Genomic DNA, 14,541 nt, shown 5'->3' with positions numbered 1-14,541 from the left:
CGACGATACAGACAGATTTAAAAACGGGTTTAACTCCTGGTCTGCTGAGCATATTTCCTCTGAGCATTTTTTACTTGCATTTCTCTCAGTATAGTAAGAAAATCAATCAGAAGACTCCTGAAACAAATATCACTTTTTTCTGAAGTAAACCTCGGTGTACCTCAGGGATCTGTCCTCAGCCCTCTGCTCTTTTTTTTACTTATATGCTTCCTCTTGTTTGTAAATATGGTGTTAATTTACTCTCTCATTGTGTCGGCTTTCTTTGTGAGCAAAAGGAAATTTACATCACACTGTTTCGCTGACACTCGAATGAAGAGTAAAAACTTATTGCAGTTTTTCAAAATGTACATTTGCTCGTGTTGTGCTCATCTGGATTTTTACATCATAAAAAGAAACAGGATAAAAACATATTTCAGATTCAGACAGACCAGCTCGCCTCGCACACATAAAACACAAAGTAGGATGTCGACACTAAGATAGATGAGTGATAAATAAAATACGATAAAATAAAATATGTCAAGGAGTTCAGTGGAATCAAGGAGTCTGTTAATCATCAATTAATCAAATGAAAAAAAACCTTTAAAATCAATTAAAAAAAAACGTCTACAGAGAATTTAAAAGGTGAAAAGTAGCAGTTTTACAAGCAGGTAAAACATAACGGCACCCTGACGGTAACAGAGACAATTCACTCTTTTACTTAGAGGCATGTCTATCAGAAGTGTAAAAACGGATGGGTATGAATCTTCTGCAGCCAGTTAGCTTAGCTTAGCATAAAAACTAAAGCTCAGTCATTATATCTAGTTTGTTTGACCCAGACTCGGCCTCTGCTTCCAGTCTCCATGCTAAGCTAACAGTCTAAAAAGGTCAAACTACTCCTTTAACTCTGAGCTTCAGTACAAGGAACTCCACATAAAGGTCCAATGTGCAGGATTGTGTGTGTCATCAAGCAAAGAGCTGCTGCGATTAATCTGTTAGTTGTCAACTATTACGTTAATCACAGAAAAATAAATATATGTTCTCGCCTCACTCTCCCTTCACTTCAGTGTTTGGTTTGTCTTTTCTAACTTACTGTAGAAAAACGTTGAGCTCTGTGGATGACCCGCTCCCTCTGAAGGTGGAAAAGACTTTAAGACGACAAAAACACCATGATTGTTATTTTCAGGTGATTATACAGCGATTAAAACATAATTATTATGAAGATGATTTTCCATTTCTGCCCGTAGGTCCCTCCAAATCCTACAAACTGGACCTTTAAGTACTCATCGTAGAGCCCCTCTACTTGAGCAGGATCGTTACACCCTAAACAGTCTGATGTGCTGTTGCCAAAGTGAGTGTTAAGCCCTCCATATCAGGACCACGGGAGGTAAGGCAGCTGAGAGTGCAGACCACCCTCCAGGGACAGACAGACCAGCAGTGATTGCTGGACGGACCACAGCCCGCCGCAACACACCCAAGAAGCTGGCTGCTGCACGCCTGCTTTGAGTCATATCGACCGCAGAAAGCAATTCATCCTGCAGCAGCAGCAGCAGCAGCAGCAGCTCTGGATGTGGTGGACTAAAGTAGCTGAAGATTTCGACAGAGCGGCTCCCTGGACTCTCATTCAAACTCTCGCTGATCACCTCTGAGGTCAGCTGGACGCTCCTGTTTAGATATTACTCTCCACTAACCACAAAAAGCAGTTCAGATAAGAGCAAGTGGAAAATGTGAGAAGATTGACGAATGGTTTCAACACAATAGCAGGTTTCTCAAGTGCAGCACGAGGATGATGTGGGTTGACTGCACTTTTCCAAAGGTACACTGCCAGTGTCAACTGGAAACCTGGACTTCTTGCAGCTACACGTCAGGAGCAGATTCCTGAGGCAGACGGGAGGAAAGCTGCTGAAAATCAGCTCGACAGAAAGTCATGACCCAATTATAACAACAGAACATCTCAGCCGAAGGCCCGCTGACTTCATCTGTCGCCAGATAATGTTTTCTTCAAGCTTGCACGGCGTTTTAAGGTGTTTCTTCACGAGTCTCAAGTGGCTGATTCTGAAACAGTAGTTAAAAAATAATTTATTTAGTCTGCGACTTTAACATGTATCAATGCACGAGGTGTGGCCAAAGTAAAGGTGTAAGCGTCTCAGGCCTCGATGAACTTCACTCAGCAGGCTCACAGAGGAACACTGCCACCTAGAGGTCAATAAGTACAACTACATGTAGTTTTATCATCAGTGTGACAGGTACGAGTTCAGACATAAATGTAGACGCTTGAAGCCTCCAGTATACAGCAATGAGGACTTTTAAGTAAACAAAGGTTGGTTTGTCCGCAGGTTTACACAAAAACTACTGAACAGATTTCCACTAAACTTGGACTGAGGATGGGTCTCGGCCCAGAATAGACCCCGTTAACTTTTGATGCGGATCTGTCAATTTTTGAATCGACAAAAAACATGTCTAACTATTTTGATAATCCATTAATCGTTCAAGTAAAAAGACAAAAAATCTCTGGTTCAATCTTCTTAAATGTCAATATTTACCGGTCTTCTCAGCGTTTTATGATCGTAGGTTAAATATCGTTGGCTTTTGGACCGTTTATCAGACGAAACAAGACATTTGAAGGCGTCACCATGAACTCTTTGACATTTTAAAGATAAATATAATTATATATTTTTCAGTCAAAAAAAGTCAATTGACAGGTTATCAATAACGAGAACAAGCGTTAGTCCACAGTGTTCGTCTTCTCTTGCCATTTGAGAAACAACAAAAAAGGAATCAAAAGAAGTTGCCTTATTTAAAGATTTATTAATTTATAATACAAGCTTTTATGTAGACCACATTGCATTTTTAGTTTTTACATTTATTCATACTGAGCTAAACTTCATAGCAGTGACACTGATTGACAAAACACAAACCAAAGGACACTCAATGGAAGGAATCAAAAGGTTTCCGACTGTTTCTGACGAAACCGCAGCCCATCAACACTCCCAGTGCACCACCTTGTTTTCTTTTTTAAAGATCACATGCCCTCACTAGTCCTCATACAGTATGCCACGTGCATCACACACCCTCAGACACACTCACACACAAACTCACCCACACTAAAATTGAACAAATACCTATACACAAGATAAAAATTGATATATTTAAATTTCAATATTAATGATATTACTGAATTCCACGATAAAAGGCAAACGAGAAGTAAAGACAGCATCCAAATGAAAAGGAGGTGAAACACCACCAAAATCTTCCTTTTTACGCTTCATCCAAGTGGGAGAAACCCTCCCCCCGCCTCAGTGTCCAGTAGAGAGGGAGACCTCGCAGCGACGACACTCCTCCCCTCTCATCTTCAACCGCTTCTTCTGTCTGCGTTTAACTGGCCCGCCGTGTTGGCTCCCGTCGCGAGGGAGCATTGACAGTCTAGTCCATAAAGTCAAAGCCGGAGGTGCGAACACGACACCTGATGGCACACGAGCGATCAACCGACTCCATCTTTTACGAGTCTTTTCCTGTTCCTCGTGGACCTGTGCGTCCCCCCGGTGTTTACACAGCTCTTCTTAATAAAAGTCTTTTCTCCATTGGTCCAAACAGATGTAGGTTAACGGCACAAACGCCACCGGTGCTGATACAGACCGAACGGTTCAGTTAGTAAGAGGCAGAAACAGTCTCATGAAGAGGATGGCACATTTTCTACCACGTCTGGGAATTTAGGTCTGTCCCTGTGACCAAAAAGTAAAACAACCATTGGGGGAGAAGAAGATGAAACACAATAAACACTTCTGGATTAACAGACTGGTTAAGTGCAATGAGAGGGTTAACACCATTCAGTAAGACCTGGGGAAACATCCATGTGACTAGTAGGGGAAGGATAATAGCCCACACATCCTTTAGCAAATCTGTGTCCATGAATACCAAAGAGTTCCTCGGTCTTTTTCACTACGTACGACGACTCTGTAAGACTTGTCCAGGGTCAGCGAGGGAGCGTAGGTTTTGTTAAACATCATGATCTTCAAATAAAACGTAAAACAACAGCAACTTCTGCTGATTCAGTAAAAGTTTGGGGGCAAAAAGTGACTATATTGGCACAAAAAAAGCCTCAGATTGGACGAGTGTTCAACCAAAGCGGGTGACGGCCCCAACCAGACTTCCTGTGATTTAATCCAAAATCCACAGCTGACAGGACGACAGGCAGGAGAGAATGGGGTGTGTATGCTTATGTTTATATGTGTGTGTTATGTGTGTGCTGTGTGTGTGTGTCTATATATATATGTGTGAAGTTAGGGAAGAGGGTAGGGGGTGGTTTCTGTTGCTTTACAAGAGGAGGCAGCAGTTGCTCTCTGTGGTTTTTTCTCTGTTCCTCTGACCTGCAAAGACGGGACAACAAAGACATGAGGTGAGATAAAAAAACAAAGCGGCTGAAGCTAGAAGAAAGCACAACTCGCTCTGCAGACTGTCTGCGTGGGATGAGGTTTAAGTTAGCAGCAGCCGCAGCTGCAGCAGCAACCGGCCGACTGCAGGATGTATGTGAAAGGTCAAACAAAATGAGCTGAGTGATGCCAATAAAATCAAATAATTTTTTGATCCATTTGGTTCAGTTTTCCTCCAACAAACCAATCAAATAAATTCAAGACCACAAGCACATTTAAGCTGCATTATGCAACTCGGTGACCTCATGTTTCCTTCAAACGATGCCGTTTAACTGAGATTCAGACGTAATCTTGTCCATTGTGCTCTTAACTACTTCAGTTCTCATCCAGCTGCAGTCTGCAGGTCTGCAGGTCCCCAAAATCCCACATGATATCTCGTCCTGAACGCTGATGCCAATATTATCCTGATGTTTCTACATTTCTGCTGATAAAAGGAGACAAAGAAAAAAGTTTCTCACCGTGAGAGTTGGGCTCTGGAAGAGTCTCTCTGGCAACCAGGTGCATGACGGTCGTTCGGCCCGGCGGCAGCTTTAGAGCTTTAAACCAAGAAATAAATCGTTTATTATCAGCGATATCTTACAGTTTGACTAAAGTAGCAGAAAATGGACATATTCAAGTCAAGTACATGTACCACATAAATGTACTTAATTACATGCCATCACCGGTTATCTAAAGTTTGACAGCAAGATTTTAATCTTGCATCAAATATCTGTTAACAGCCTCCTTGCTTACAAATAATTAGGGCTGGGTGGGCAGGTACACCTATATACCTGTATCGGACCCTGTTTATCCATACTCGTACTCTGAATGGGCGGGGTTTAGGCTGTCTGTTCATTTGAGCCTGAATTTGATAGGAGTCGATCAAAAGTTTCTATATTTATTACTTATTAGAAAACTATTTAAAGCACAGCCTCAGAGTTGAGCTTCAGATCAACGTTTTTGAACACAAGAGAAAGAAAACTATTTACAGACTGAGATATTTCTAAACTTTAGTCAGCTACCAAATATGGATTTTCATCATCAGGAGTGCAGATATCGGGACATTTACTCAGATGATACTTGTACTCGTGAAAAGTACATTTCCTGTATCGGATACGCAGCCCTTAAACAACCTCATTCTGGCCCTTTGTTCACTTCTCAGCACAAAAATACTCTTATCTTATTAAAAAGTGTTAGCCCAGACTGTTTAAGCTGAGGGAATTTTCTTCCTGCTCTCATATAACAATCCCATTTGTAAAAAAACAAAGAGGAAATACAACGTGTGCTGTTTTAAACGTTGTTATTCCAAGTTTTACAGGTCAGATAAGGTAAAGGTCCGGCCTCTTGGCAGCTTACTTTATTCAAATCCGACCCCTCTAAAAAGTAGTTGAATAGGTCTGTACTAAGGTGTCAAATCCTGTGAAAATAACAATGATATGATGAAAGATTCATGTCTGTGATTACGCTATTACACAGTGACTGAAGAGGATAACAGACTCAGCCAAACTCAGACTAGAAAATTCGAGTTACAGCAATTTGACCCACCTGTTTCCAGCCATATAAGTTGTGATGAACTCTCATTTAGGAAATATTCCTTGTTTACATTCTGGTTTTATAACTGCCAAATAAATGAAGCAGCAGCAGCTGACTGGCTGTGGTGAGTGTGAGCGCAGTGATGGAGGTAAATGACAGTGTTTGATAAGAAGATGTGTGTTGACTGTGGTCGTTGGCTCGCTAGCTCAAGCAGCTTATGTTTATAAGCCTGTTATGCCATTTCCTGTTGCACCTTACTTTCACCGCATCAGCTCAAGAATCAGAAGACCGTAAAGTCAAAAGGAAATAACTCTACTCCGCTGCCACCTGTCACTATGATGACAGATGTGTTCATTTTGTCATATCCTGCATCTGTGGCACTGAATCGGGCAACACTGCTGTTAAGTTGAGCTGCTCCGATGCATGACTTCATCGACTGTGCAAGAAACTGTTTGTTGTAATCGCTTCTTTAATTCTTGCTAACATTATTTTATTAAATATGTGTACCTGTGACTCTTCATCTCTAGATAAATAGATGAATAAAGGTGACATAATAATCTTGGTGATGGCGTCTTTGTTCAGAGACGCTCTTACCTCCCAGGGTAACGTTGCCATGAAGGAAGCGTCCCTGGAAGATGAGGCGCAGTATGCTGGGACTGCTCACTCTCTCCTCCTCCCATCCTGTCACAGAGCAGAGACACGAGGGCATCACTACATATGACCCAACCCAGTTTTCAGACCAATACAAAACATTTATGAGTAGAAGTTTAACAACTTGTTACTTAAATTTACATACATCAGCCAATATATCCACAACAAGCGAATACTGTCTCATTTAAAGGTCTATATTTATTTTGACTCTTAATATAAAACAGCATGTTCAAACACAGCAAAAGAAATAGATCAGTTAATCATTAATGTTTTGCTAATATTACATACTTAATTCTTATTTGTTTAATAACCATGATTATCATTGCAGAAACTGGCAGTGAATGTGTTGGCAAAGATTGTGACTGAACTACATAATAAAATCTCAAAACAAATTAGTCGTATAAAAACGTACCCGCAGGCCAGTTCTCGAACACGTGCTTGGCGATGTCTGTGGCCGAGTCATTCGGGGAGAAAGTGAAGTCTTGCGTTTTCCCACTGACCAGGATAAGGCGGAGGTGCACCTACAGCGACAAAACAAAAACAGCTTCATCTTAGTCCACAGAAACGTCGTATCGGCCAACACAAACACCAAACTTCCTTTTAAAGTCTTCTTAATTAGTCGTGGTGGAATCCTTCCACTTCCTCTAACCTCTTTAGACATGAGGCGACCTTCAGGAGGCTGTGAAGAGACGGGCATTCCAGTCTAATGAGATTTATCCACACCAGATCTCCACCCTTTGACTGGGCGACTTCATTCACTGAGGGCTTACACTGAAGTGAGCCCCTGTTGCCAGAGACGACGACACATATGGGTGGGGCTGAGTGTGTGTGGGGGGGGAACACTGGCCCTTTAGTTCCAGGACGCTGCGAGCTCCTCTCCGGGCTGTCGGCCTAATGCGATAACCCCAGGTGTCCCAGACAGCTATGGGCCATGTTATTAAATTTACATGGCCAGTGCGTAGCCCCGAGGGGGACTGTGCATATGTGCGTGGGAGGGTCTTTAACAGTGGGGCTTCCTCCAAATTTTATCCTCTGGGCAACTACATAAACCCAATCTGTTAAAAAAAAACAACAACTAGAGGCCTAAATATCACAGTAACGTCAGAAAATCCATGTCTGACAGTCCACACTCATTCTGCTGTAAGATTTATAAATATCACAAACTCTTTATCTGTATGCAAGAAACAAAACGATTAAAAAAAACAGCTTAACACAAATTGTTATTAATCTGCACCTACTAGAAATTAATTTAATATTACATTTTCAATTATAACTGGAACACTATACGTAGCCCCAACTTCTCAATCACGATGATTTTCTGCTTTTTTGATGTCGATATGAAAAAGATTTTACATTGACATTTAATTGTGACGTTCATTTTATGGTGCAAATAATTTAAGAAAATAATTTGCAGTTTAATCAATACTTAAAAATACAGATTAAGCGCAGCCCTACATTGAGGTACAGACACCAGTCATGTCTGTGTGATCGTTAATAACAAATACTATGACATCAGCAGAACGCCGTGATTTGTTTGGCCTCTTTGTGTTGAAGCGAGACTTTTAGCTTCAAGTGTGTTTCAGGGTGGTCGCATCCATGTGGTAGATTTTATACAAACATTTTACACGTATGTTTTAAGACTTGATCGGAAAACAAACAATCCAAAACATTAAAACAACACAACGAGGAGGTTTCTGGAACAAACAGTGGAATGCTCTTGAACCGTCAAATCAATCAGCTGACCTCAGTCCAAACAGAACCAGAACTAAAGACAGAAAGTCTAAAGATGGCGGAGCATCACAAGGGAAGTGGATGTCTACGGGTCACAAATTTCAGGCAGTGATGTAAAGCATAACGCCTACACATCGTCAGGTCAACATGTCTAAAAATGGAAACCAAACCCACTGTGAGCGCAGGTGTTACCCACAAACATCACTTTAGTGAAAGAAATATGATGCATGAGTTTAAATGTGTTATTTCTTATCATCATGTACAATATGCTTATGTTTTCTCTCGTATAACAACTATTTTTGATATGTTTGAGATGCTTTTGATATGATTAATAGATGTTTATGTCTATATCAATAAATTGTGTCTTCTACCTGTGATGTCTCTACTTATGCTCCCTCCCCCTGATTTCAAGCAGACATCAAAATCAGTCATGATTTTACAGTTATATTTATTTGCCTGCTTACTTTGCGCTGTATTTATGTTCGGCTCAGGGTCAGGATTGAAACATCACTCTGACCTAAATTATTGATCCGTTTTGGACCTTTGTCGTCTAATTTATGCTGCAGCGAGTACTGTTCCTTATTAATCCATTAATCCATCATCTCTAATCAATCATGCTGCTACTCCCAAAAATTACTTTGGTGGGAAAAAAAAAACATCCCGTCAACTAAATCTTTAGACTGGGACATCTCTGCTGAAGAGTCAGAATTGACGGATGGGATTAATTTCCCCTGACATTTGCCCTTCTGGTTAAGGTGGCAAACGAACTTTCTTTGGTTCACAAATCACAGAGGGGAGAACAAAGAGACTTAACCACGAGGTGTGACGTCAGCGGGGGACGACCCCACTCTCTGATCTGTTTACAAATACAATCCTCCCTCGGTGCTACTCTGCCCTCCCTTCCCCCCCTCTGAACCGAATAACCTCAATGTGGGGTTACATACCCATGTCATCATTAACAAGCTTTGTCCCCGTCCCTTTCATCCCCGACAAAATAAAAACAAAGTCAAATCTGCCTGGTTACCCGCGGCAATATCCCGCATCACACATGTCCTCGAGATTCTCCAATCCAGAGCAAGACATCAAATCCTTCAAACACTGTTGTGAATGACTTTTTCCAAGGGTCAGCGAAGCTACCAGATGCTTATTCATTTTTGATGTTGGTCAAGTTTCCTGTATATATTACCAACCGCACACCAATGCCCCGGGGTAGCAGGGATCACGCTCTGCTTTGGTGTGGGTGTTTACCTGATGTAGGTGTACTAGATAAAACATTTTCATTTCTTTAAGTGTTCTGACAGGAAGGATGTGTGCTAGTGTTTCTATCGCGTGTCAATAGAGAAATCTACAAAACATTTTCACAACAAACATCTTGACATGTCTTGTTTTGTCTGACCACATAACGCCCCCATGAACACGTATGTCCTCTGTGTCAAGTTTTGGACACAAGCTACACACATGTTTTATTTATTTTTCCATATATTCAATTTTTTCCAAATGTAGCACTTTCTAAAATCTTTGTTGTAGTGTTTTGTCTGACTAACAGCCCGAAACCCTGAAACTTAACCAGTTAAAAATTCTATGAAACAAAGAAAAGCTGCAAATTTGAGAAGTCATATTCAGAAAATCTGGAATTGTGGCTTAAAAAAATTATTAAAATAATTAATCGATTATTAAAATTGATGCAGATTATTTTTTTGTTACCAGATTAATTGATGAATTAACTAATTATTCCAGCATTAATGATTCTTTAACCACATCAACTGCAAGGTAGCCAGGTAGCATAACTAACATCTTCTACTATCATTTCTGATCTGTTTCTAAATAAGTGTTGACCATTCATTCCTATGGTTGGGTAGCGTGTGTGTGTGTGTGACCAGGATTAATTAAGAGGGTACAATCAATTGGTGTCTAAACCTTGAAAGGAAAGTAGGGCAACGTTTTAACTGAGATTAGACAGATGGTGTTCACAGGAACAGCAGTCACTGTCCCAGCTAAGTGTTTGTGGACGTTGGCTAATCCCACCTCCACCCCCAAACCCTCAATTATTTGAACTTGGGGGAACATTAATGTCATCTTATCACTACGATGATCAGATATCGTCTACATTTCAGGTGTGACAGACGATCATGCAATCAGGAGACTGAGATTACAACCTGAGCTGGAGAATAACTTCAGAAAAAGGTGTCAGACCCTGACTCACTCACCATATCAAGATCCCTCTGGGTGGTCATGGCTCAGTGAGGATGAAGGCCGTGGACGTGGAGCAGAGAGATCAGGACTGGTGCGCTTCAGCTGCTGGAGACGGGGCCAGAGCCCTGACACAAACAACACAAACACTGTGAGGCTGCTTCCCACAGCCTGGCACCACAACTGCACTGCACATAATCCATTATCCGCCGAGCTAGCATGTCGCTAACATCATAACACTATCAGTCAAACGTCAAACACACACATGCTTGATTAGTTACCTGAAATCGTATAAGTAGCTAGCAAACAGGCTCACTAAACCATGTTTAAGCCTGTTAAAATAACAAACTTAGCTTGTCAGGTTACGGCAGCGGCGAGCTTAATAGCTCAAGTGTTTCCAGGTTCTAACGTTAAGCTAGTCAAGCTAGCGAGCTAATGTTTTATATATTAGCAAGATTCAACCAAATCTGCTAATTAGCTGGCATGTAGTCGTGAAACAGTTGATGTTGCAACACAGCTATTTAATCTAACTCGCTTGAGCACACCAACTAGCAGCTAGTTTCGTTTGACAGATTTCGAAACCGAGGAAGGCTTCTGCTCAGGTTAGCATTAGCTGCTGCGTTAGCTTCTGACAATCCTGCTATCGCTGGCTAGCTGCGAGCTATCAGGCTAACTAAACGTGCAACGGTCACTGCTACCCCGTGGACCTCACCTGCAACTGATGATTATGATGGGATTTTGCACCCAGTTGAATTGACGAATCGGTGGGGAGCGTTTTTCATGAGGAAAATATCGAGTGTAGATGGATATCGTTGACTGTGGGTATCGGTGGCTAATGGACGGGAAGACGCCGGATGTCAGCTGGTTGTAAACACAGAGAATGACCGCGAAGACTTCTGGGAGATGAAGTCCAGAACGAGTGAGCGCGTCTCCATGACATTATCGCCAATATTTAAAACACTGCAGCAACTTTCTGCATTCAGCAAGTATAAAAAAGTATTTTTATAATAGTAAAAGTACAATTATACATATATTGACATGTATGTACTGTATATAGTGTATACTATGGGTCGACATATTATTGACATTATCATTATCTGATATCAATATTATCTGATTATTGGAATATGTGTTTTTTCTTCTGATAAAATAAATCAATTTAAGAATGAGCTACTTTGCCCAAAACACTATGAAATTGTATTGTCCTTTAAGATCAGTTTGTTCATTCAGTCATGAAAACAAAGAGAGTTTGTTTATTTGGTTTCTTTAGACATAAAGAAATATCAGTCAATGAAGATCCTAATTAGTCTCAGTCCTACGCATAAATGTTTAGCCTTGACTTCGTTTCACAAAATAGTTCCAACTTAACATCCGCTTACCAGCTTTTTCCAGAACCACATCACATGCTCTTCATCCGACCAGTTTGCTCTGTTGTCGTGATGTCGGCACATCATCAGTTAACTCCCGGTTATAAAATGTAGAATTTGAAGTACAATCCTGAGGTGGACGAATCGATTAAAGGATCGGTTCACCCGAAACTAATAATCCATTCATTAATCTACTCACCAACGTACTGATGGAAAGTGAAGTTTTGTGGTCCGCAGAACATTTCTGGAGCTTCACAGCAAAACAGCGTTGCAACACTCTAAACAACTGAGGCAGATGGGGACTTGTTTTAAAATGTAAAAAAAACAACCAGAAAAAACAAACTGGCAGCTCATCCGGTGCAAGCCAAGTCTCCGGAAGCCCCAAACTCCCAAATTGATTTGAAAAGAGTTCACAGATCAGTACACGTGATTGTAAAACCCAGCATAGAAAAAAGCTGCTGCTGGTTCTTGATGCTGATCCCATGAGACATCAGGTGAGTCACGGCAGAGCGACTATCAGACGCCTGGATCTTTTCCACATGATGGCTCCCTGTGTATAAATGCCTCGCCTCGTCCCAGTCATGACTCAGCTAATGAGGAACGGTGCAGGAATCAAACCCAAACTGTGTAGATCGAGGTGTGTTGGGTAACTTGTCAGCACGATGCGCAGAAAACATCACTAGTAACAGTGAGCAGAGCACAATGTGATCGATTGTACGGGAATTTTACACTTTCGTGAGGTCTGACTACGTGGAGGATGAAGCACATGATACTCTGAGGCAAACCACTTACTGAGAAAACTAACTGAATAACAATAATAATAAAAACGCTCGCTGAATCACTAAGACACGAGGGAATCAATTTACCACATCACAAGTGTCTTTAGAGGCGACTTGTTACAAACCGTCCTCACCGCTTCTTGCTGGATGTGAAGGGTTCTGACTCATGTCGTCCATCCTGTCAACTTTCTCCACTTCTGGAGGCTTATAACTCCTCTCAGTTGGATATCCAACGATGACTCACAGGGTATTGAGTAAAAACTGTTTATTCCACAGACATGACTGAATGAAAAACTGTTGCTCCGCATCCGTTTACGTTAACCTGCACAGGACCGATAGGAATTGTCTTAATAGAGCAAAACACACATCAGTCAGGCACATTTTATATTAACCTGGCCAAATACCTTAATTCTAGTATATTAGATATTTTAAATGGCATAACACCATTTACTTCTGCAAGGAGATTAATCACCTTTAGTCCATCTCCCGACACACACTCCATTAATTTGCTCTCCAAACCCCCAAGAACTGAGCCCAGAACAGTTCCCTCTTCGACCGAGTCAGTTCTGGAGCCAGTACCGACTCTGGAACCAGCTCTTTGCTAACAAAGCCGAAGAACTGGCGTCCGTCCAGGAAAACTGGTTTCAGAGTGGCACCGACACTTTGCTGGTCAGGAACAATGGACAGTTTACATCAACAACTTAAACCGCTTATGACTGCCATTTTTTTTTTTTACAACCAGAGCTAATGTAGCGTGTTCTGACTCATCCACGGGAGAATAAACAAAAGATTTTAACTACTTTCACTAATCGAAGCAACAGCGGTCCGAGGAGCGGTCAAGTTTGGATGCCAGTGGAGGCATTGTTCGGTGAACAGTGACCACATGGTGCGACTCTACAGTGGCTCTCATGTCTGTGGAAAAGCAAACAAGTTCTTTAAAGGCTGGACCAAATTTCTAACCAGCACCAGCACCAGCCCAGAACCAGCACTTGGTGGTTCGCTTTGGTTGAAAAGGGTTATGGCAGTTGGACTAACTGCCCTCTTCAGACACACTATGAGCACCAATCAGAGTAAACCGATTTATAATGCAGTGTAAAATGTAAAATCTGTCTGTCTAGTAGAGTAAAGTTGGATTACCTGGCAGGACAAAGTGCCGCAGAACCACAGAACCACAGACCCACAAGACCCACAAGACCCGCAACACCCTGGGTTACTGGATCTTACCTAGTTGCACATCTGGTGGTCAGGTGATTAAGACACATCCATGCAGCATTCCTGCTTCAATTGTGCTCTGTTGCAGTTTTTTTATTTAGTTTATTTTATACTGTGCTCATATAACAGGTAGTCCAGGTCATATTCTCACCCTGGATTAGCCAATGTGGTTGGTTTTGGGTCTCTGGGCAGAAGCTATACTGTTTCTGTTGTACTGTTTCTGTCTTTATGGGCCAAACAGCAACTTCTTTGCCCTGGAGCCTCCTAACATGTTAACCTGGTCATGCAGTGGAGAAGGCAGAAGAATAACTTTATACACTACTCAAAATTTGTTAGGGATTTTTGGGATATCTTAGCTTTTCACTTGACAGTTTATTCTGTGACATATCTGAATTTTTATTTTGTGAATATTTTGGTCCCCAAAAATAATGCGACACATATCATTTGACTTTCATGGAGTATCCATGCATGTGTGCACCCATATCCCAATATTCCTAATTAATTTTGAGTAGCGTATATTGTCTTATTTTATTGTATTCTATTTTAATTTAAACATTTATATACATGTTCTGTCTCTGTGCGTAGCATGAACATTGTACAACTCTGTGCTGTAAAGTAACAATAAAACAACCTGGATAAAACATGAACGCTTAATATTAATATTATTAAAACATAGTATTTTGTAGTTTAAGT

At 41.2% G+C, this 14,541-nt stretch overlaps 1 protein-coding gene across 1 annotated transcript; it reads right to left on the bottom strand.

Moving 5' to 3' along the window:
* Positions 1-2,764: 2,764 nt before the first annotated feature.
* Positions 2,765-11,362, bottom strand: ubl3b (ubiquitin-like 3b). Its single transcript, XM_084352472.1, has 6 exons — positions 11,203-11,362; positions 10,508-10,618; positions 6,982-7,090; positions 6,513-6,599; positions 4,865-4,942; positions 2,765-4,343 (listed from the first exon to the last, which is right to left on the bottom strand). The coding sequence occupies exons 2-6, from the start codon at positions 10,532-10,534 to the stop codon at positions 4,291-4,293; spliced, it is 354 nt and encodes a 117-aa protein (XP_084208598.1). The 5' UTR covers positions 10,535-10,618; positions 11,203-11,362; the 3' UTR covers positions 2,765-4,290.
* Positions 11,363-14,541: the final 3,179 nt, after the last annotated feature.

The sequence above is a fragment of the Pagrus pagrus genome, assembly GCF_965226575.1.
Source record: "Pagrus pagrus genome assembly, chromosome: 5".
NCBI lineage: Eukaryota > Metazoa > Chordata > Actinopteri > Spariformes > Sparidae > Pagrus > Pagrus pagrus.
This window is presented reverse-complemented; position numbering and strand designations above follow the sequence as displayed.

What these genes read in the sequence shown, in the direction of transcription:
- ubl3b (XM_084352472.1), bottom strand. Translation starts at nt 10,534, where the DNA reads ATGACCACCCAGAGGGATCTTGATATG. An exon ending in CCCAGAGGGATCTTGATATG is followed by an intron (nt 7,091 to 10,507) that starts GTGAGTGAGTCA and finishes TTGTCGCTGTAG; the next exon opens with GTGCACCTCCGCCTTATCCT. An exon ending in TCCAGAGCCCAACTCTCACG is followed by an intron (nt 4,344 to 4,864) that starts GTGAGAAACTTT and finishes CCGTCTTTGCAG; the next exon opens with GTCAGAGGAACAGAGAAAAA.